This window comes from Erythranthe guttata, chromosome 9 (assembly GCF_056151865.1).
Source record: "Erythranthe guttata isolate IM_541 chromosome 9, IM_541, whole genome shotgun sequence".
Classification (NCBI taxonomy): domain Eukaryota; kingdom Viridiplantae; phylum Streptophyta; class Magnoliopsida; order Lamiales; family Phrymaceae; genus Erythranthe; species Erythranthe guttata.
Window position 1 is genome coordinate 11,674,913 of NC_142541.1, and position 23,620 is coordinate 11,698,532.

The following is a 23,620-nucleotide window of genomic DNA, read 5'->3' on the forward strand; positions in this document are numbered from 1 at the left end:
GAATGGATACCACCTTCACACGGAGTAATCAAAGTCAATTTTGATGCCACCCTACCACGTGGACAAGCTGGATTCTCCGTTGCGGCAGTGGCGAGGAATGATGCAGGTCAGTGTTTATGTTGGAAACTGGAAAAGATGCAGCTGGTGGAGTGCGAAGCGATGACAAAGTTATTTAGGGTGAGTGCCTTCAAGTTATTACAAATTTACGAGATGGAGACAGTGAATCGTCTTCTTTTGGAACATTATTGGAAGACTGTCTTCGACTTGCTCAAGATTTTAATCAGTGTTCATTTAGTTTTATCAAACGTTTAGGAAATAAGTTAGCTCATGCCATATGTTCTTCCTTCTAATTTGGCATCATTAGCCTAATAAAGTCCATTTTCCCGTCCAAAAAAAATATTATACTAATAATTAATATTTTATTTATGCTCTCTCTAGTCTCCGCTACATAATTTTTAATTTAATTTTTAATTTAATCTCATAAATGATACGTGGAGGAAAACAATACGCGATATTTTCCGATTTGATAACATTGCTTCAAAATACTTTAATTAGGCTCCATTCGGAATGCAAGGATTTGAAATACCTCCGATTTCAAATCCACCACAATAACTTCAAAAAATTCGAGTTAAATCCAATGTAAAACGAACCCATCAAAATAAGTTCAATGAATTTATTATTACGATTTCAAATATCCTTCGATCCAAAATGTACAATCCTACTCAGCTGAAAACTCAAACAACATACTGTGCTTATACTTCTCGCCCGGTCGAACGACAACAGAAGGAAAATTTGGTTGGTTTATCGCATTCGGAAATCCCTGTGTCTCCAAACACGCAGCACCGTGCTTTTCATACACAGCGCCACCTTTACCAACAACCCCGTTCACATAGTTGGCGGTGTAAAATTGCACACCGGGAGCATTCGTCCACAAATCAAGAACCCTCTTGCTAATCGGATCCTTCAATTTCGCAGCATGCTTAAGCCCATTCGATTTCTCGTCACCACAATCAAGAACGTAATTATGGTCGTACCCAATTCCAATTTCGTGGATCCGACTTCCGATTTTATTCTCCGTGGTGAAATCGAACGGTGTGCCTTCAACGGGTGTAATCTCGCCCGTTGGGATTGAGTTCTGATCGACGGGTGTGATGTGATTGGCCGAAATCTGAATCGTGTGGTCCAGAATGCTCCCTGAGTTATGGCCCGATAGATTCCAGTATGTGTGTTGTGCTAAGTTGATTGGGGTTGGCTTATTTTCGGGTACGCCTTCCATTTCGAGTGTCAGTGTGGTTTTTGAAGTGAGTGTGTAAGTTGCAGTGAACGAAACCGAGCCCGGATAACCTGCATTGCAATCACGAGTAGTGGTTATATATTAATTTTATTAATTATGAATTTCTGCGTGCGTGTTATTATATTATATCAATACCTTCTTCTCCGTCGCGACTGTGATATTTGAAGGTAATCGACGGGTTATCGCCCTGGTTGTATTCAGCAACTTCCCAAATGACCTTGTCGAAGCCCTTGTGCCCACCTTTGGAGGATGAAATAAAACTATTAAGTTATACAAAAGATAAAACATTTACGAGTATACTTAACTTAGTAATAAAGGTCGATTTGCCAAAACATTAAATTAATTATTCTTTTCATCGACCCGAAATAATAATGTGGTTAAGAAGGCGAGAACGAACAAATTTTAACTATACGAGACATGAACTTCAAAACTAGTAGACATATTCTTCCAAAGATTTTTTTGACTCAATGTACGAAATGCACGCACGTTAATCGGTAAGAACTTCAATTTCCGAATCCCTCGACGATTTTTTTTTATTATTGACTTTTGAAACAAGAAAACTACAAGGATACTAATATCTAATATCAAATCAACAGAAATTCAAGAAACATCAAACACCCTAAAAAAAATCAAAGAATAAAGAAATTTGTATTGCCCACATCAAAGTTCAAACATGAATGATCAAACAAATATATGTATATATAATAATTTAGTACATTTTTTCCGAGTCGGGACCGAAATAAATTATTTTCTGAACGGGATTATTAATTTATCGAGGTTATACTGTATAAATATTATTTTAATGAAAAATAATGAGTATAATAATATATATATATATATACCATGGAGACTATTAGGTGGGTTGTTGATAGGCAAAGAGTAGTGAACTCCATCGAGTGAAAACTTCCCATCTTTGACCCGGTTCGCGACCCGACCCACTACGCACCCAAAATATGGAGCATCGCCTTTCTGCACACAATCAAGATTCAATTTTTACATGAGGCAGAACATATATATATATATATGAACTAAAGGCTAAAAAAATCAAATGGGTTATTTAGTTATTGAAAAATAATAATTGGGAATACGATTGGTACTCACCAGATATGGGTCGAGTGTGTCGAATCCAAGAACCACATCCGCCAATTTTCCTTTCAGAAATGCAAATATAAATATTCAATAAAAAAAAATGGGATTTGTTGATGAATTAGATCGATTGTGAAGGGTTTAATTTACCATGTTTGTCTGGTATAAGTAAGGAAGTGATGGTGCATCCGAAATTGGAGAGTTTGAGTTGGATGGTGCCATTGTTGAGTTCGAAAAGCTTCGGCTCTGCCATTTATTTGCTGATCAAGTTTTCTCTCTCTTCCTGTGAATAATTGAATATGATCAAGAAATGTTAAGAGAGAGAGAGAGAGAGAGAGAGAGAGAGAGAACCGGATTCTAGTAGTGGTAGTGCGTAAGCAATGGGGCCCAACAGTATTAACAGATAAGAACGGCATTAGATTTGATAATCTCTCGACTTTTTCATGAGTAAATTACGGCGGATACAAAGGTCAAATCACCCCAAAAAAAATTATGTTTGGATAAGTGCAATTAACTCTCACCCATGGTAGTTAATCTCGCGATATACCAAGATATATATCGTATATGGTATGGTTCTAATCAAAACGATATAACTCGGTTTATATATCGATTATTGATAAATACCATTAAATACCGCGAGATATCGTATTGTATCGTCGTATTACGATACGTTACGATATTTACGATATTAGTCGACAATTAAAAAACATGAAGAAAAAAAAAACGAAAAAAAAAAAGAAAAAACGCAATCAAATTTAGTATTTTAACTTAAAAATATTAAATTTTACATGTTTATAATATTTTTATAATGTAGATATATATTTTTTACTATTTTAATAGTTGGTTAAATATCGTACGATACGATAACAATACGGTACGAGATATTTTTACGATCCGATAACCATGCTCTCTCACCTATAAATATTCGTACACGTTCATCCTTGTGCTGTCAAATTTAGTTAAATCTTCTACATTATATTGAATAATTCTCCAGTTTATAGTTGTTTTACTTCATTCGAGCTACACTCTTTAAAACGAGATGATCATAAGATGTGTCTCTTGGCTTGTAAATAACAGATTGTGGTGCATCTGAAATTGCGTTTTTGCACAAAACGAGTACAAACTAAAGAACATTCCATGGAATCTATAAGATTATGTTGAATTTCACTCCATAAAGGAAGGACGTGTAAGAGAAGATTTATAGTTGATAGACAATTGTAATTATCCAAATATGAGTGATTTTTTTGTAATTTGACCCTATTTTTTCATTTGTTTTTTTTTTTGGGGGGAATTTGAGATAGTCTTTAAAACAATTTAATAAAAATCTATTTATTGAAAATACTAATTAACTTGAATGAGAATCCTGATTTTAATCTGGTAATTTGAGGGGTTATTGATTTGCTTTTGTGTTTAATTTTACGGTCTTTTATTGAATTAATTGATAAAAGAATTTACAAAAACTGACTCTACAACGGGCTACTTTGTCTTCACAAAGTTTGTCTTCATCTAGAAAACTATTTAAATGTCAATGTTAAATGCCAAACTTAGTGAATATGTCCAAACTTGATCTTCCCAAGTTTCTTTCAGTGTGCTCATGAATGAAACAAGCTTTATTTAATAACAAAAAATTTGTACCAGAGATTGTCAAATATAACCGCAGATGGTTATATATTTTTTTTTTTAACCATTTTATAAGATTCAATCACTGTACCGAAAAAAGAGAAGAGAAGAAGAAAGGGACAAAACCCGAGGTGCGAAGCGAACGATGATTCCGCTCTCGAACTATGGTTAAGCTTTGCCAGCAGAGCCAAAGAGAAGCATCTTCTCGGAAACCACGGCTTTCATGGCTTCCTTTGAAGATTCCATAACATGAACCAAATCTTTGCCGATGCTCGTTAAAGATTCCATGTAAGCCTTACGTACTTCAGTGTTCACATTGAATTTCCTCACTCCCAACTTTATACATTCCTGTTTTTTTTTTATATATATAAATTTCGGTGGAGCGTAATAAAAAGTGTTCTACACAAGAATTGATTTTAAGAAATTAATTATTTTACCTTGATAATATCCTCTCCCAATCCAGAAGCCCCGTGAAGAACAACTTGGACGCCTTTTTTCGAACATAAATCATATAAATCCTGGAACCAAAAAATAAAAATAAAAATCGTGCAATATTTTCAGACAAAGAATCGGATAATGTTTTCGAATCATGGGATAATCAGCACAAGATATAATAATTCTTTCTGCATTTCTTATACATATGTTGCCATTTATTTAAGCAAAGGAGAAACAATTCAAAATTAGTATGAGCCATGAGGTAATACTTTGACAGGAAAAGAACGAGTTTATTGTATTCTGTACCCCTGTGTTTAGTCTAATTGCTAAAATACCCCCCATGTTTATAATTATTAGCAAAAAAAACAAAACCTCCTGAAGCATTTAATACAGCGCACAACTCCACAAACCGATAAAGAGTGAGTTTTTAGGGGGTAGTTTGCTAAAACAAATTGCATCATACGGGAGTTCTTGCTAATATTTATAACAAGTGGAGCATTTTTAGCAATTATACTAAACATAAGGGTACAAAATGCAATAAACCCGGAAACCAATACTTGGAATTTAAACAATTAACCTTAAGCAAGTCGAGTCTAAGATTCGGGCCACTGTCAGGGTATTTTCCGTGAACGTTTCCAATGCAAACAGCCAAAGCATCTATCCCCGTCGCATCGATGAATTCATTAGCCTGAAATTTTATTATTACAAATATAAATGATTTTTAAGAAAACCAAAAGAATATCGTTTCACCGTCTACGATTTAGTAGTGCTTGTGATTGGGAAATATAAGTAGAAGGGAAAACCTGATTGATGTCAGTTAGTTTTGCTTCGTAATCTTGTACGGTCAAATCGTCTTCGGTTCCGGATAATCTTCCCAACTCGGCTTCCACTAATAAACCTTGCGCGTGTGCTAAGGAAGAAATGTACTTTGTGTACGAAATATTTTCCTTAAACGACAGGTGCGAACCATCAACCATGACCGAGTCAAATCCCTGTAAATGGTTCGATTTTCGGACATAAAAAAACAGATACAGTAGAACCTCGATAAATTAATACTCGATAAATTAATAACCTCGATTAAATAATAGTTTCTCTCGGTCCCCACTCGGTGAAAACGTGAAATATTAACTCGATAATTTAATAATTCACTAAATTAATAGAATTTCCCTAGTCAAGACAGTATTAATTTATAGAGGTTTAACTGTAAATGTATATGTACATATAGGTAATCGCGCCCTTTCTCCGTACTCTTTTTTTTTTTTTTTTCAGAATAAAAGTAGTTGAGAAGAAGCGTTACCAATTCCAAAATTTCGACCAATTCTTGTTTGGAACTTCCATGGTCAAAGTGAACTGTAATAGGAACCTGTCGATCGAAAATTACGAAGTTAATATTGATAAAACAAGCATTATACCACATTTTAAATCTATTCTCAAATAAGGGCAATTAAGGCCACCCCTGAGGTATGCTCAAATTACGAAAAAACCTCTCATGTTTGGGTAATTACAACCACCCCTCAACTATGTAATTGTCTTACACGTCCACCCTTATGGTGTCAAATTTACCTACTGAAAGTGGGTTTTTTTGTAAGACAATACTTAGTTGACGGGGGTGGTTGCAATCATCCAAACATAAGGGATTTTTTCGTAATTTGGGCTTACCTAATTTGCCCCTCAAACAATTATTGAACTAATATTTTGGAGAAGCAAGGAATAATTAAAGTTAGATGGACCAACAACAGCAACTATACACTATTATGTACGAGAACAAGCAATTATGAAAAAAAAAAAAACAAAATTTTACGGAAAAATAAAATAAAAAATATCATGCATTTGTCAGCTTATTGCATCTTTTTTTTTTCTCGAGAATTTTTTTCTAAATTCTCGAGAAGACTTACAGTTGCTTGTTTTGCAGCAGAGATACAGCAGGCTACCAGTGGAACTCCTCCTTGTTTCAACGCACTAGGGTGGATCTGGGGAAACATCATAAAAATTAAAATTAAAATTAAAAAAGAAAAACAAAAAAAATCATAATATTTTCAACATTTTTTTTTCAGTTTAAAATATTGTAAATTTATAAAAAGGCAATAATAGCGAATTCGAACCTGCAAAATAGCAGGGCTTCTCAGTTCCTCGGCTGCAGAAACAACGGCCTGAATCCCTTCCAGATTATACACGTTAAACGCTCCAACGGCATATCCACCATTATCCGCATTCTTTTATTATTACATAAACAATAAAAACATAGTCAACTGTCTGGTCAAAATCGAAACGGAACTTGTTTAAAACACGAAGAAATCTTACGAGAAGAAGTTCCTTCGTAGAAAGCCTGCCTGGATGTGCCCAACTTTTCACCACATCCGCCACAGCATTATTATCTCCAACATTTCCTAAGCACAAGAAAATCGTTTCTAATTAATCGAAAATATTAAAAATAAATTGGAATTCGATGATGTGGCCACTAAATATATCGAAAAATAAAATACCGGGAAACACAATGTAGGGTACGCCTGGATGTCGGCTTTCGGGGCCTAGTTGCCATAAGGGTACCCCAGCTAAAGCTTGCCCTACTATTTTCGCTCGTTTTGCTTCTAACGCTTTTGTCGCAAGATCCGAAGACGTAATTCCACCCTATTATAGAAAGTACCAACTTATGTTAATAACATTTTCATTACCGTATTAAATGCTATACAAATTAAATAGTAATGCGGTAAATAAAATTCGGATTAAAGACAATATGGTAATGTAAATATTATGTTACGGTAAAAAATAAGTGAACAAAAGACGAGTAACATCGAGATTAGTACGGTGGGTAGTAGCTGGAAAAAAATAAAATCGTCAGCTAAATTAACTAAAGTTTCGATTTTTCCGCAATTGTTGATTTCATTTTATTTTAAAAAGTTAATTTTTTTCCCCTCGAATAGAATGTAAGCTTCTCAATGCGCACTAATTACATTATACGACACTCGATAAGAAGTACCTTGGCAAGTATGTATCGTGGTTTTGTAGTTATCCGTCGCACTATTTCCACGAGTGCGGAGCTAACTTTGCCGTTGATCTCTAAACTATGGGAAGCATCTGTTTTACAACGCAGAGATTAATTATCAGAATTAACTAACCAATTTTAATTAAAAAAAGATGGCAGTAAAAAATAAATATCGACGAAAAGGGCGTACTTTTTCCGACAACAAGCAGTCGACTAGTCATTACAAGAGTGTCTCTCCCACTTCTTAGGTACACGTCAGCAGTTTCGGCCGTTTGAGCAATCTCTTCCTCTCTTTCTTCTATCGATTTCATCGCAATTTTATCAACAGAAACCTGTTTCGATAAGGAGATTTTTTTTCACAAAATAATAAAAAATTTCATATATTTCACTCAATAAAAAAAATGAAAAATGAAATTACCTCGATTCGTTTCAAGGCGTGGCCTCGTTGCAAAAGTAGCTCGTCGACCTGTTTAGTTGTTTTGGGAACGTAGGAACCGACGACTATAAGTCCACCGGTCTTGTAACTGGATATTCCGAGATCGGTAGGCAATAATGGAGCTTTAGGAATTATTCCAATACGAGCAGAAACGAAACTAGCTGCTGTGCGGCATAAGAAGCTCTTCCCCTTCATTTCTGCCTATAATATGAGAGAGAGAGAGAGAGAGAGAGAGAGATGAGGAAATTACTAAAGTACCCTTTTGTGTTTATTTCAAGTATATCTGCACAAAATGATTTTTCGAGCAGAGTGAAAAAAAGAACGAAAGACGAACCTTAATCATTCCTGCGGCAAATACAGCCATATCTCTATCACTTGCAGCATTAACAATGCACGTGGACCCCTGTTTCGGTTTAACAGCATATTAGCGTCAAAATGCAATTGATAATATAAACTGAGAAAATAAAGCATCTTCGATCGGTTGAAACGAATGTAAGTCATTAAGCTTGTTAAATAATATTGCGCTTTTTATTATCTTAAAGAAATCGAACCTTTTTCAAACTGCAGAGACGTTCGCAAACAGCTTCAGGTCCACCCTTTCGTAGTAGCTGAATAGAAATGGACGCAACACTACTTGCTGGTATACGACCTCCCGTTTTCTCCTCCACCCACTGAAATCTCAAACAAAAAAATAAAAATCTCATTAAATTTTTCACTCGATTTTTTTAATAATTTCCTATTTAAATTTTACTAATATTACAGAAAAAAATAAAAATACTAGACCTCTCGAAGGTTAGAAGATTTATAGCCAAAAGAAGCATCTTTAGCAAACTCCGTTTCACCTGCAGGGATGAGCCTGACGAGACGATGCTCCTTAAATTATGCTAAATTATCGGAAAATATATTAATTATTAGGTAAAGAAAAACGTGGAAAAAACAAAATAATACCTATCGGAATCTGCAACGTAATGTACGTCTCCGATAGTGTATCGACCTCCTTGCAAAAAGAAGGGGCAAATTATCCATGCATCCACCTCACCAGTTACAGAAACTGCTGCATCTGGCTCCTACACGTTTTTTAAAAAATAAAAACCATATTAAAAAAAAAATGAAAAAATATTAATGTTCGAAAAAGTAACGATATTATGTGCGATGAATTTTCATGCCTCGGGGAAATGGCCTCGTAAAGTTGAATCGCCTCTCAGAACGACAGTGTATTCGGCGTTGTCCACTGTCTTTGCGGCGGCGGATAAGTTGCTGCATATTTCTGTTACTAGTGCAGTAGCCTATAACAACAAAGCTCTACTAAATAACTATAACTATATATATATATATATATATATATATATATATATATATATATATATATATATATATATATATATATATATATATGTATACTTGTAATAAATATTAATAAGAAAAGGAAAGTAACAATTTATAATTTTACCTTGTCGGAACTTACTGACCGTGAATTTGTCAAAATGAAAAAGCATTTCGGCTTCTTACTGAATTGTTCAACAAGTGACTCAATACTCCTGAAATTAGAAATTAAATAAAAAAAAAAAAAAAAAAGTCACTGATTAGTTTATTCACAAAATTGAAACCTGAGTTTTCATGAAATCGGAGGTCAAATAAAAGTGGCATTTTTTAATTTTCTTTTTTGCTACAAAGATAATTTCCACTAGGGGTGAAAATTGGACAGATCGGATTGGAATTAGCATTTTCGGAAAAATTCCGATTTTTTTCGGAAGTGAAAAACAAATTCCAATTCCTTTCCAAAAAAATCGGAAATTGGAATTTCAGAAATTGAAATGAAGAAACTTATTCCAAAATTGGAAAATTCCAATTTTTTACTCACTTAAAATACAAAAAACATAATAATTTTGATACTATTCAGTGTAAATTTTCGGAAAAAAAAATATCAGAACTTTCAGAATTATTTTCAGAAATTAAATTGGATTGGAAATTAGAATTTCATATATATTGCTATTTCAATTTCAATCCAAAAAAACCGGAAAAATTGGAAACCGGAATTCGGAATGAAAAATATTGTTTCAAAATAGGGAAATTTCGAAACGGAATCGGCAGAAATCGGAAATTCCGTTCCAATTCCCCCTAATTTGTTTGTCCGTTCAACGAGAGTTAAGATAATCATCTATTTACTAGTAAGAAAGCACAACGAAAGCTGTGAGTTGACTCACCATTCGGTCAATACATCAATGTCGTGAACCGTTTGAGTTCCAGTTGGATCATCATCCAAAACAACCAAAGTTTTCGAATTTTTCTGAGTAAGAGTAATTATATCCTGAATAGGATCAATCGGCCAATCAGACGGAAGAGACGAAAGCACAGATTCTTTACTCAAAGCGGGCCGTTTTCCTTCAACTTTTACTCCAGTAAGTGTCTCATAAACCTGTCGAATTTTCAATGCTTGAATAATTAACTAAATTAAATATCAAATATCAGTTAATTTAACCTGAAATACACTCGAGAAAAAAAAAATTTAATGTTTTAAAATTTAGAGAAATTAGTAAAGCTCAAACCTTTACTACGGCAGAATCATCTATTCGACCCCATCCAGAAGCTGAACCTGCTCGATTTTGAAGTCATTTTGAGTTATTATTTAATATATGTTTCAAATTCAAATAAAGAAAATGATAAATATATACCTACCTGACAAGAACAGTTGATGTGCAGCATTTGACACATGAAGTGGGACCCTGCGAGACGAGCATTCACGAGAAACGATGCCCTATAAAAAAAGAGTTACGATTGTGTAAACATGCATGCAAATCGTAAAATAACTCAAAAATAAAATCCGTTTTCATTTCAAAAATAAAATAAAATAGAACACCGTTGATTTGTTATGTATCAATCTTACCAGATCCTTTACGAAGATATCGAGTGCGGACAACGGTGTGTAATCATTTTCTACCATGTGTGGGGCACGGTTCTCAAACATCCTGTGGTGAATAAAATAATTACAAATTTTTCTATTATAATACGGAAAATTATTTAGTGATTTTTTTTTACGTGAAAGTTGTGCATATACCATGAAGTTCCGGCGCTGTTTTTTATGACATCGAACAACAATCTCGTATTAAGACCTAATCGAGCCCCGAATGCCATTGCCTCTGCTGCTGATGCAATATGAACTCCAGCTAGCAGTTGATTCACCATTTTTACGCCACTAGAAAATAATAATATATAATAAGAATAAAAATTAAATTACATGCGTCACAGAATCAAATAAATCAAGAATTCAAGTTAGATGATGTACCTTCCAGCACCACAGCCTCCGTTTATGATATAAAGCTTCTCACTTAATGCTGTAAATCGAACCGATAACAAAAAATCAACTTCGGTTTGGGGAATCGGAATTTATAGTTTCCTTAATTTTATCAAAAAAAAAAAAAAAATTTGTTTGAACCTGAAATAACTGAACCAGCATGCTCTAGAGCTTCTTCTGCACCCGATGCCATTATCTGAAATAAAATATGTAACTTTTTAGTCCCGATTATATTATGAGGTACAAACATGTTAAATGTCGATTTTCAAGAATCGATTTATCGTACGGTAAGTGTTCCATTAGCAGCCTTAATCACTCCACCAGAAACCGGAGCATCCACCAACTTTAGATTCTTCTGTTCACCTGTAATAAGTATAGGCAGTGACAATGATAATAAATGTCTGAAAGTCGAAATAAGTATTATATATACGTATGTCGTATGTATATCATCTAAAATACTACCTACTGAAACATGTATGTAACTTAAAAGGAACGTTTGCGACATGATTCTTAGGGTAGTGGTCAGAAACACGTAAATTTGGACAGAAAACGGAACTTTAAAACTAAACAATGAAAGAAATTGTTTTTTTTTTTTTTTTTTTTTTTTTTTTTTTAAGTGAATTGAGCAAAATTCAAATTAAATTCATGTCAATTTCATTTCTCGAAAGAATATATAAGAAATAGAACGAACTTACTTTGCAGTCTTCGCTCAAGCTGGCTGACGAATGCCGGGGATACAGTCGAGGAAATTACAATTGATGCTCCAGATGGAAGGGCTTCAAACACAACAAGAAATAAATAGTAAAAAAAAGTTAAAAAAAAAAAAACAAAAGTCGGTCTTGTTCACTTTGTATACGATGGAATAATCGAGAGAGTCGTAAGTTGTACCTGCCACAGCACCATTATCGCCATATAAAACACTTTCGGCTTGAGACTCATTTGTCACCATTACAACCAATACATCGGCATCTGGACGATATAATTATACGTAAGCAACCGATTGTAGAAAACGTACTTACTCGCAAATATCAAAGGGAATTTAACTAATCCATTTTCATAAGACCAAATAAGTAATTTTGTGAAAACTGAATAGTTGATGCATAAGTTTCGTTTATTAAGTTGCAGAATGAATTTACCTTTGGATACTTCTGCAGGGCTGCTACCTGGAATGCCACCTTCTTTTTCGAATCGAGATAGTGTCGGTTTATAAACCTACTCACCAAAATAATAAAAATATTAATAATTAAATACGGAACTTTATAAATAAATACCGCCATAGACGATAACAAAGTTGCTCGAACATTATTAATAATGATAATTTGACTTACATCAAAGCCAAGTACGGTGAAATTCGACTTGACCAAATGCGTGGCCATGCCAAATCCCATAGCTCCTAACCCGATAAATCCGATTCTCTTAACGGTTTTCGATTTGGCCGATAACTGACGAGCTAATTCCTCTGGATGGTAGGGTTCTTCATTCGCCGCATCTATTATATTCACTCCACATAACATTTCCCACACCTGTCGTAAACAAATAAGCATTTTATTTATCGACTACATAAAACGTATAATAATAATCATAATGTCAACCAATCAAAACCATTTCTAATTTTTGTTTTTTTACTTTTAGCAGTGCAGTGTCCTCAGTGTCCTTGGCAGCATGTGAAGATCCTATCAAAAATAAAAATTAATTAAAAAACACGACGAGGAAATTAAATCTTGAATCCGAAAAAATGTATTATATTACGCGTATTGAATTAATTTTAATATATATTCTAGTGATGTACCTGCAAGGATTTGTTGATGAGCTACTGTTAAAAGTGGAAGAGGAAAAACGAGCGATTTTGCCGTGTCCAACACTATTCCCTTAAATGCACGCGAAAAAAATTAATTCATCAGAAACGAGTAAAAGTATAATCATCGTCGAAGAATATAAATCAAAACATGTTTGCTTAAAATTACACTTTTTTTTAGAAATCTTACCAAGTTTCGAGTAAAAGCATTGAGCAGATGAGCGGACTGGTTACCCTTTAACAAATGAGGAACATAGTTTTTGAAAACCCTGTAATAAATCGACAAAAGACAAGCCAAATCAGTTAAAAAAAACAAAAAAAATAAAAATGTGTTCATGCATGAAACTCGAAAAACGACCTAATTATTTCAATTCATAAATTATGGTTACCATGAATTTCCAGCTGCGTTAGAGATGATATCATATATTATGCATGGATGAATCCCGACTTGAACACCTAGAGACATAGCTTCGATCGAAGCTACAAAGTGGATTCCTTCTAGAAGCTCGATCACCATTTTACTCTTGCTGCAACGAAAAATAAAATAATAATAATCCAATTAAAATACGATAATAATACAGTATTTATTTGTGTAAAATAATTAGAAAGCCCACCTGCCTGCACCTATATCGCCTTCAAATACGATAAGTTTCTCGCTCATGGCTGCACACGTAACAAAAATCGGACTTGGAATAATATCGAACAGAAAATGCGAAAAAACAAGCGAATAAAGAAATGGAAATTATTATTTAAAAAAAAAAAAAAAAAAAACGGAAACTGAACCAGAAAGAATGGGCTGTGCCCGAGAGGTAGATTCCGATTGTCCGGAGGAAATAACCTGAAGATCGAATGACAAACGAAACGAATGAAGCATTTATCATGTCACGGTATTATGGATGCTAAATCAAAATCGATAATAAAAGAATATTATAATATTAAATTATTACCACGAATTTTCCGTTCGAAACTTCGGACCCTGCCTTTAAGGCATACATATCAACTACAACTTCCATCTGATAATCCTCTGCAAGAAAAAAACCCGAAAAAGATTCAGGCGAATGTTCTAGTAGCTTTTCTCGTAACTCGTAATTAAGATTTATTAAAACAAAACAAAATTAAAAAAAAAAACGATTAATAAGCATATGAAATGAAATTTGCCTGTAAGAATTTTCTCGAGATTCTGGATATGTGCAGGTAATATGGTAGAATGGATGATTACGGTTGCGTCTTTCGCAGTTCCTGGAATTTCAGGGAAATTATAAATAAATAAAATCATTATTTCACTTCAAATATAAGAAATTCGGAACTAATAAGACGACCTTTCAGAACACCCTCAGCACCGTAAAAGAGATCGTGTATTTGTTCGACATTAGATATAAGAATGACCAAAGCGCTTACACCTGCACGCATGAACAGAAATAAACAAACAAAATTTCGGATTAGCTATAGGAACAATTTCCGACGAAAAATAAATAAATAAAAGAAAAAAATATGCGATTCGATTCACCTTGCCCTGTTTCGTTCAGATTAGCACACTTTTTACCACCTAGTTTCGAGAAATCGTCTAATAGCTGACCGGACGTCTGCAGCATAGTTTAAGTACAAGGCATATTACAAACGAATACAGAAAGAAAAAGAAAAGTTCGAAACCCGATTGAATTATTTTATTGGCAAAATGTTTTTTGCAAGAATCCATGAATAACAAAGAGAAATTCGATGGCACGAATTTTCTTGAAAGTGGGTTCGTATGCTTTGCGTTCCAAGTAAACACTGATTTAATCTATGTACATTCAACTAATCGTTAATCATAAATAATTTGAAAATTTTCGGTAAGGTTTAGAACTTCCATTTTTATCAATTTTAGCATCTAACTACTTTACGATTCTTGCTAGTGATCGTTCGGTCTCAATAACAACAGCCACGTACGCATACAAAGACTCGTATAATCAACGATCCCGTCAATGTGAATCATCGGTATTATAACCAGTAATCGTCGTAAAAATACTCGAAATTTGAAATCCCTCAAGAAATTGGATTAGCAATTAATTGCATTCAACTCAAAAAGAAAAAATCGAAGCTTGAACTTATGAACATATGCATCGCTTCGATTAATGCAGTTCTGTTTTTGACTTTCGAATAAAGCCCAACAAACACATGTTCAGTTCATTTTGCAATTGACCACACCAAATATCTCCCAATTTAATTAATTACCAGACTCTCTCTCTCTCTCTCTCTCTCTCTCTCTCTCTCTCTCTCTCTCTCTCTCTCTCTCTCTCTCTCAACACACAGTGTAGTAATAAAAACAAGAAAAGCAAGCAAGAAAAAAGAAATGAATTTTATTTATCTTGAATGGGCTAATTAATAAATTAATTAATTAAGAAATAAATAAATTACCTCAAATGCTTGAACTGCATAGCCGGAGTGGAGAAGAGAAGCAGCCAATTCCAAAGAGACCTCATCCAACCCCACAAACCCCACCACTTTTTCAGCCATTTCCGCCACAAAATTCTTTCCAGACATAAAAAATTAAAACAAAAATATTTCCAAGAAAGAGTTATATATATGTGTGTATATATATATATATACGTATATATGTGTGAGAGAAGATGATTAACTTGGCGAAAAAAGAGAAGGAACGTGCTGATATAACTCTTGAATTTCTGACTGTGTCAAAGAAACAACAAAGCCAAGTGGCACTCTAATTTTCTCTCTATGTATAGTTAAATAGCAAGAATGAAGAAACACTTATTTTATTATTATTATTATTATATATATATATTTTTTTTTTAATGGGACTGCAGCACTGAAAATAAGAATTGGGGTTATGGGTTTTTTGATTTAGAAGCATCTGGCAGTGTAATCTTGCTTAAAATCAGCTTCTGCGCTTATTACACGTATATACGCGTGGTTTCCTTAATTTATTTCCTACTCTTTGATAATTAAGTTCTTCCACCGAGGTTGTCCCATCCAAGTCAAATGAAAATGCAATTTATTACTGCCTCCCTATTGTATTTATAAATTGTTTTGTTTCGTGCTGTTGCGCGCATATTAGTAAATTCAATAACTATACATACATTATAAAAAAATAATATAGGAAATATTAAAATATCGTTGTTATTAATTATTTTTTAATTATTTAATTAATTAAGAGTGATAGAGAGCAAAATTGATAAAAATATAATTAATGTTTTGTTGAAACTCCAAATGTCAAATAATTTGGGATTAAAAAATGCACCTCAAAATGACAAATAATAGGGGACGGAGAGAGGGGATATGTTTTTGGGCCTTTGGCAAATTACCGCTACTCCTTGAGCCAGTAAGCTCATATTACGAAATACCCTTGATGTTTAGATTATTACAACCACCTCATCAATTATGTATTGTCTCACGAGAAAACTCACTTCTTTAGTAAGTAAATTTGACACTGTAAAAGTGAACGTATACACAAACAATTATAGTTGTGGGGTGATTGTAATTATCCAAACATTAATAAAAAAATTCATAATTTGGACATGTATAAGAGGTGGGCATAAATTGCCCTATTTCTTTTTTTTAATTTCTTCCGTTCTTTTCTTTTTTTTAAGGTAAATTACAACCATCCCTGAGATATTGTCAAATTACGAAAACCCCCTCCTGTTTGGGTAATTACAACCACCCATCAACTATAAATCTTCTTACACGTCCACCCTTGCGGTTTTAAATTGAGTGGAATCTTTTAGATTATATGGAATATTCTCAATTTTGGACCCGTTTTATCCCATTCGAGCTCCAAATTTCGAAGCTAAATGATCATAAAATGTGTTTTTTGGCTTGTATATATCAGATTGGGGTGCACCAGAAACTGTATTTTTGCACAAAATAAGTACAAACTAGAGAACATTCCTCGGAATCCAGATGATTATGTTGAATTTGACATCATAAGTGTGGATGTAAGAAGATTCATAATTGAGGAAAGTAGATGTAATTATCCAAACATGATGAATTTTTTCGTAATTTGACCATACCTCAGGGGTGGTTGTAATTTACCCCTTTTTTTTCTAATTTTATTTATTTGGGGTCGGAGTGGGGATAGAATTTTAGATTAGCAAAATGGATGGGGTTTGTTATTCGAAATCTAACTAAGTTGAGATTTTTATAATCTCGATTTAGATTTTTATTTAAATTCCTCGTTCCACATTACGGTCAAATTCTAAATAATGATTGTCGTTGCCCTAACAAAATAATTCGGTAGAATATGGTAATGCACTATTTCCGTTCTTTATTATAATTTCGGTCAACATTTGGTTGGTACAATAATAAGGTATTCGATTGATAAGGCAATTCGGTAAAACTATACACCCCCATGTGCAATATGTATTGTTAATGTGTATTAATTTTTTTTTTTTTAATTCATAACCATATTTTAGATATCATATGTTTTAATTTATGATCTATATTTTAAAAGAAAAAAATTATATATTCTTTCTTAAATTGTGTTAATATATATGTGAATACATCTAACATAATCAGGGGCGTTGAACCTGAACTCTCGTAAACTTTTAGTCCATCTAATACTAAATCCTAGTTTGGACGTACATATATTTTTATGTGTGTTATGTATTTGTGCATAATTTATGATATATAGTTCTATGTATCCCTAACCAATATTAAAAACTTATAAATAATACTTATTTAAAAAGAGGTTAATTATACAATGGTGGTCTAGTTGGTGGAGCAAGCGAATGGACAGATCAACTAATTGAGTTCGAATCTAGTTGGTGGTGCTTTCGATATTTAGTAAAAACTATAAGTTATGTATTAATACATTGAACTGTGTAGTCAAGTTAAACTTATGTTTGATCACTTTAAATATAATCTACTTCAATCTCGATTGGATTAAAATAATTAGGTTAATTTTACCTCCAATCATTCATTTTTAAAGTGGTTTCTCTCTAAATATTTTATTAACTACTAACAATATTAAATAGCATTGTAGCTCATTATTTTATACATCTTAGCTCTTTGATTTATTGAAATGTATAATAATAGTTGTTCATGTACCAAAACCAAACAAGGTGGCATTTAACAACCTATGCAATTGGATATTATATGTAATATAATGTCAATCAAACTAACAAATAAAAAATAAAACATTTTTTTAAATATAATATAAACTAAAATTTTATGTTTAGTATTATAATTAGTTATAAAATTGAAAATTCTTCTCATAATGGATTAAAAAAATCAAGGTAGAGTTCAAAGAATTTTAAAAAAGAAAACCTCGACAATTTTTTTCTTTTCATAATTTGAATGCTATCATAAGGTAGCTGATCTTGAACCATTAATCTACATATAATAATATACACTTATATGTTTGTGTGCTTAGTAGATAATTATTTATATAAATCTACGTTTTAAAACCATCGAGTGTATTACACCAGGTATAACATCTCATTGACCTCTAAATGGTCACACTGTTTTGGTTTTGTAGATGCTTCCCCAAAATATTTACACATAGTAATAAACACTCATATGTATATATAATTAGAGGACAGTTATTTGCATAAATATAGGATTTAAAATTATCCGATGTATGTCATCCGGTGTAATATCTGATAGACCCATTTTTGGTGGTCATATCCAACTTGCACTAAGCTTCTTTCCACCTTTGAATGTACCTCTTTTTCTTCTTTTTTTTTTTTTTTTAATTTTTAATTTTTAATTTTATTTTTATTATTTGTGATAACACTTATATAATTTGTGCAAAATAGCTGTCCTTTTTATGGGAAAAAGAAAAGGTGTCCTGGTGACATGACAGTAAGCATAGGACAAGAAATTAATGATGTAATGAAATATAGTAAGTGGATAGAATAGGGGCAATTTTTTTTTTGGAATTTTTATGCAAAAGTCCCCAACCAAGCATGTTTATTATTCTAGGTTTAGGGGACATATCTCTTTTACCAATAAGCCCATCCCTTTAATATTTATTATAACTAAAGGAAACATTCATGTATATCCCAATATTACCCTCAACCATTTATACCCAATTCTTAATTGTAATCCAAATTAATCAATTTTGTCCATAAAAGTTCAATTTTGACCACAAAAATTCAATTTTGACTTTTTTTTGGAGTATAATTTAATATGCTCCAATTTCATCCTTAACTTAATTTAATCTCAATTTGACCCCAAATTTCACAAATTATTAAATTTTGACACAAAAATTTTTTTTTTTCAAAAAATATTTTTTTTTTCAAAAACTTTTTTTTTGCCGCCGGATTCCGGCGTTGACTTTTTTAATTTTTTTTTTTTTTTTTTTCTTTCTTCCGGATTTTTTCGCCGGTTTCCAGCGTTGACCGGCGGTCAACGCCGGTCTCCGGCGTTGACTTTTTTTTTTTTTTTTTTTTTTTTGCTTTTTTCTTTTTTTTTTCTTTTCTTTTCTTCCGGATTTTTTCGCCGGTTTCCGGCGGTCTCTTTTTTTAGTGTTTTTTTAAGTTTTTTGTTTTGTTTTGTTTGGTTTGTTTTGTTTTTCCACGTCCGCCGCTAAACGTTGACCGTAATTGTGCTGTCACTGACAGTAAATTAACGTAATTATACTGTCAATGATAGTTAATTAACGTAATTGTACTGCCGTTGACATTACATTTATGTAATTGTGTTGCCGTTGACAGTAAATTAATGCAATATTATATTTTTTTTATTTATTATTATTTTTTTTTATTTTTTTTTGATTTGTTGACAAGTCAACGTAATTATATTACTGTCGTTGACAGTAAAATAACTGTAAACACAATAATATTACTGTCAACAACATCAATATTATTATTTTTTTGTGGTGTTTGTATTAATATTACTGTCTATTATTGTAATATTACTGTAAACACAATAATATTACTGTGGTTGACGGTAATATTACTGTTTGTTATAGTAATATTCATGTCAACCACATCAATATTATTCTTTTGTTTGGATATTTTGTTTGTTTGAGTTATTCACGGAGTAACGTAATAATATTACTGTCTACTATTGTAATATTACTGTTGCTATAGTAATATTACTGTCACTCACAGTAATATTAATTCTTTTGGTTTTTTTTATTTTGTTTACATTTGTTGAACGGACAACATAGTAATATTACTTTATTATACAATAATAATGAATTTTGTTGTGTTAATATTAATGTGCTAGAGATTAATATAGCAATATCACTGTGTTAAACTATAGTTTAGTTATTTTTACTGTGTTTAACAGTAATATAGTTAATATTACTGTCATTCAAAGCAATATTGTTGTTTAAACGGAAAAAAAAGTTACAGAAAAAAAAATTAAAAAAAAAATAAAAAAAGTCAACGCCGGAGACCGGTGTTTACCGCCGGTCAACGCCGGAATCCGGAAAAAAAATCCGGAAGAAAAAAAAAAAAAAAAAAAAAAAAAAAAAAAAATAAAAAGAAAAATTAAAAGTCAACGCCGGAATCCGGAAAAAAAAAAAAAAATAAATAAATAAAAGTCAACGCCGGAGACCGGCGTTGACCGCCGGAATCCGGAAAAAAAAAATCCGGAAGAAAAAAAAAAAAAAAAAAAAAAAAAAAAAAAAGTCAACGCCGGAGACCGGCGTTGACCGCCGGTCAACGCCGGAATCCGGCGGAAAAAAAAAGTTTTTGAAAAAAAAAAATTTGTGAAAAAAAAAAAGTTTTGGGTCAAAATTGAATAATTTGTGAAATTTGAGGTCAAATTGAAGTTAAATTAAGTTAAGGATGAAATTGGAGCATATAAAAGTAAGAGGGGTTATTTTAGTCATTTACATAAATCTGGACCATGTGTGGACTTATTGGTAAAGGAGAATATTGTCTGGATCTCTTTATGAATAAGTTCCCACTGATGGGCTTATTTGTAATATGCCTTTTTTTTTTTTGGGTTGTTTTGTTTTGGAGTTTTTAAAATGGGGTTATTTTTTAAGTAGTAATTAAATTGGTGTTGGCCGCCACCGGGAACGACGGCATCGGACGGAGACGCCACCGCCGGTGGCGGCACCGGGAGGAGACGCCGCCACCAGTGGCGTCTTCTACTTTTTAAATTATTATTTTAATATTTTAATATTTTAATATTTTAATATTTTTTAATATTTTATTATTTTAATATTTTTTTAGTATTTTATTATTTTAATATTTTCTTATTTTTTAATATTTTTATTATTTTTTAATATTTTAATATTTTCTGATTTTTTTAATATTTTCTGATTTTTAATTTTTTTTTACAAATAAAACAATTCTAACTACATTTTATTAAATTTATTACATTTTATCAATTATATTTATTACATTTTATCAATTAGTGTTAAATTAATCAGTGCATATATTTATCTAATCAACACAAAAAAATATGTAGACAAAAACAAAAAGAGTTTCTAGAAAATAAAAGAGTTATATAAAATAAATAGGTCCAATAAAAGAGTTATATAAAATAAATAGGTCCAAAATGAGTAAAAAGACAAAATGAGTACAAGAAAATAAAATTGGCACTATGAAGTCAGTGCCTATGTGAACCAGTGCCACATGCAGGTGCCCGTCTAGTCCTACGCGGCCTACCATCTCGACGAATGTTAGGATATGCCGGTACATCATCAACAAACTGGGTGTCATCCGGTGGATATGGAACATGGGAAACATTATACTGCGGTCGGATCCGCTCTTGGGGACTTGAGTATCCCAAATTGAGCTCCAAATGTGGACCCCATGAAGAGAACTGAGTATCAATAGCAGGAGGATGTGGGGTAGCTAGAGAATCGGACCATGGCATATCTGGAACGTAATCATTCGTAGATAGACCAACTAAATTTGTAAATATGGGTACCTGAGATGTAGACGCACCGAACATATCCATAAATCTCTGTGTAGTAGATAAATCGTCCATACCTCCATGCACAGGAACATCTGCATAAAAGGGTGTATGGGAAGCAAATGGACCGGCAACATCTCCAGATGGAGGTACCCGAGATGTAGATGCATAATAGTTCCCCTCTCTTGTCTGTCTCACGTCATCCTCGGTAGCTCTTTCGGTAGCGTTGGACCTTCTTCTGGTATTTATTTTATATAACTCTTTTATTTTCTAGAAACTCCTTTTGTTTTTGTCTACATATTTTTTTTTGTTGATTAGATAAATATATGCACTGATTAATTTAACACTAATTGATAAAATGTAATAAATATAATTGATAAAATGTAATAAATTTAATAAAATGTAGTTAGAATTGTTTTATTTGTAAAAAAAATTAAAAATCAGAAAATATTAAAAAAATCAGAAAATATTAAAATATTAAAAAATAATAAAAATATTAAAAAATAAGAAAATAATAAAATACTAAAAAAATATTAAAATATTAAAATAATAAAATACTAAAAAAATATTAAAATAATAAAATATTAAAAAATATTAAAATATTAAAATATTAAAATAATAATTTAAAAAGTAGAAGACGCCACTGGTGGCGGCGTCTCCTCCCGGTGCCGCCACTGGTGGCGGCGTCTCCTCCCGGTGCCGCCACCGGCGGTGGCGTCTCCGTCCGATGCCGCCGTTCCCGGTGGCGGTGATACGCGTTTTCCTCACGTATAAATTACCGCAAGTATACGGTATCGCATTTTGCAGAACAGTGGTTCCGGATATCGATCCACAGGGACCTTGTAGATTCAAATGTTGAGTAGTGTAATTATATTATCGTTATATTATCTAGCCGATCGTAAATAAGTGGATTGGTGAGAAACCCTAATTTAAAAGCATGCAAGAACGTAAACATGCAAATATAAAATGTACGTAAATAAAGTAACGACAACTCAACGCGGGGGACTTCGATTTAAAGGGGACTTCTAGGGCTAAATCCACCTAGGTATAATCAACAACGATCGACAAATCCACCATCTAAAATCACGTTCCTATTCGTTAACCCAGACGCTAATATACTCTAACCCCCGTCTCCAGTGTAGCTAGAGTCTACCCACAGGTCCGACGTCTCCGTTCAGAACCTGCTATTAAGAGAGCATTTAGGTCAAGTCCTTAAGGGCTACCCGAAGTGCATCACGTCTCCGTTTCCACACCCCGGGCTATGTTTTCCTAACTTCAAACAAGAAATCCTCTCTCGAGTTCATTCCTATTTAATATCAGTCTGAGAGCTGATCAACACAATCAGAAGCATTTAATACAGGAAAACATAAACGAAATCAAAACACGACAAATAGAAAGTAGAAATGACGATCGAAATCAATATATACAAGGCTTCATTACCCTAGAAGAAAATGTTCTTAGTTCATAACAAACATAGTATCAAAAGAATGTACAAAGGAAATGAAGAACAAAACGTAAAGAAATTGCGTAAGAAAAACCCAAGTCGGAACCCTCGTTGATGATTCCCGCGAAGAACCGTCGAAAACCGTAAAAAGTCGAAGAAGTATGAAGAGTGAGGGCTTGCTTCTATTTATAGTAAATTGCAAAGCTTCCTCAAGAAGCTTTGCAATTTAAAATATCTATCCTTGAAAAACGTGCCAGATCGCGATCCAATAAAGCCAGATCGCGATCTGGCTTTTAAAAAAAACGTGAACCGCCTTCCAGATCGCGATCCAGGAAGTGCGGATCGCGATCTGGGTGTGAATATTGCTTGCTACTGGAATATGCATCCAGATCGCGATCCGACTTTCCTGGATCGCGATCTG

General features: G+C 32.9%; 2 protein-coding genes across 3 annotated transcripts; both read right to left on the reverse strand.

Moving 5' to 3' along the window:
* Positions 1–659: 659 nt before the first annotated feature.
* LOC105962508 (uncharacterized) lies at positions 660–2,877 on the reverse strand. Its single transcript, XM_012986825.2, has 5 exons — positions 2,531–2,877; positions 2,396–2,445; positions 2,137–2,263; positions 1,430–1,534; positions 660–1,344 (listed from the first exon to the last, which is right to left on the reverse strand). Exons 1-5 carry the CDS (start codon positions 2,631–2,633, stop codon positions 719–721), a joined length of 1,011 nt encoding a protein of 336 aa, XP_012842279.2. The 5' UTR covers positions 2,634–2,877; the 3' UTR covers positions 660–718.
* A 1,098-nt stretch (positions 2,878–3,975) lies between these two features.
* On the reverse strand, positions 3,976–15,906 carry LOC105955044 (ketose-bisphosphate aldolase class-II family protein). Of its 2 annotated transcripts, XM_088822877.1 has the most exons (42): positions 15,557–15,831; positions 15,336–15,449; positions 14,449–14,524; positions 14,261–14,341; positions 14,100–14,180; positions 13,889–13,965; positions 13,725–13,779; positions 13,556–13,604; positions 13,331–13,468; positions 13,132–13,210; positions 12,936–13,014; positions 12,773–12,819; positions 12,475–12,669; positions 12,283–12,358; positions 12,035–12,115; positions 11,842–11,922; positions 11,433–11,509; positions 11,288–11,342; positions 11,138–11,186; positions 10,910–11,047; positions 10,739–10,820; positions 10,531–10,609; positions 10,401–10,447; positions 10,059–10,270; positions 9,305–9,392; positions 9,021–9,140; positions 8,803–8,921; positions 8,638–8,710; positions 8,406–8,525; positions 8,189–8,257; positions 7,837–8,055; positions 7,609–7,750; positions 7,413–7,510; positions 6,919–7,063; positions 6,737–6,822; positions 6,538–6,648; positions 6,331–6,405; positions 5,733–5,798; positions 5,239–5,427; positions 5,013–5,123; positions 4,438–4,518; positions 3,976–4,348 (listed from the first exon to the last, which is right to left on the reverse strand). In XM_088822877.1, exons 2-42 carry the CDS (start codon positions 15,432–15,434, stop codon positions 4,169–4,171), a joined length of 4,125 nt encoding a protein of 1,374 aa, XP_088679003.1. In that variant the 5' UTR covers positions 15,435–15,449; positions 15,557–15,831; the 3' UTR covers positions 3,976–4,168. The 2 variants fall into 2 exon arrangements, with proteins under 2 accessions (XP_088679003.1, XP_012834197.2); XM_012978743.2 differs by having other exon boundaries at positions 15,336–15,906.
* Between the last annotated feature and the right edge of the window lie 7,714 nt (positions 15,907–23,620).

What these genes read in the sequence shown, in the direction of transcription:
- LOC105962508 (XM_012986825.2), bottom strand. Translation starts at nt 2,633, where the DNA reads ATGGCAGAGCCGAAGCTTTTCGAACTCAACAATGGCACCATCCAACTC. An exon ending in ACTTATACCAGACAAACATG is followed by an intron (nt 2,446 to 2,530) that starts GTAAATTAAACC and finishes CATTTCTGAAAG; the next exon opens with GAAAATTGGCGGATGTGGTT. An exon ending in ACACACTCGACCCATATCTG is followed by an intron (nt 2,264 to 2,395) that starts GTGAGTACCAAT and finishes GATTGTGTGCAG; the next exon opens with AAAGGCGATGCTCCATATTT.
- LOC105955044 (XM_012978743.2), bottom strand. Translation starts at nt 15,461, where the DNA reads ATGTCTGGAAAGAATTTTGTGGCGGAAATGGCTGAAAAAGTGGTGGGG. An exon ending in ATGCAGTTCAAGCATTTGAG is followed by an intron (nt 14,525 to 15,335) that starts GTAATTTATTTA and finishes ACTATGCTGCAG; the next exon opens with ACGTCCGGTCAGCTATTAGA. An exon ending in TGGGAGAGGATATTATCAAG is followed by an intron (nt 4,349 to 4,437) that starts GTAAAATAATTA and finishes AAAAAAAAACAG; the next exon opens with GAATGTATAAAGTTGGGAGT.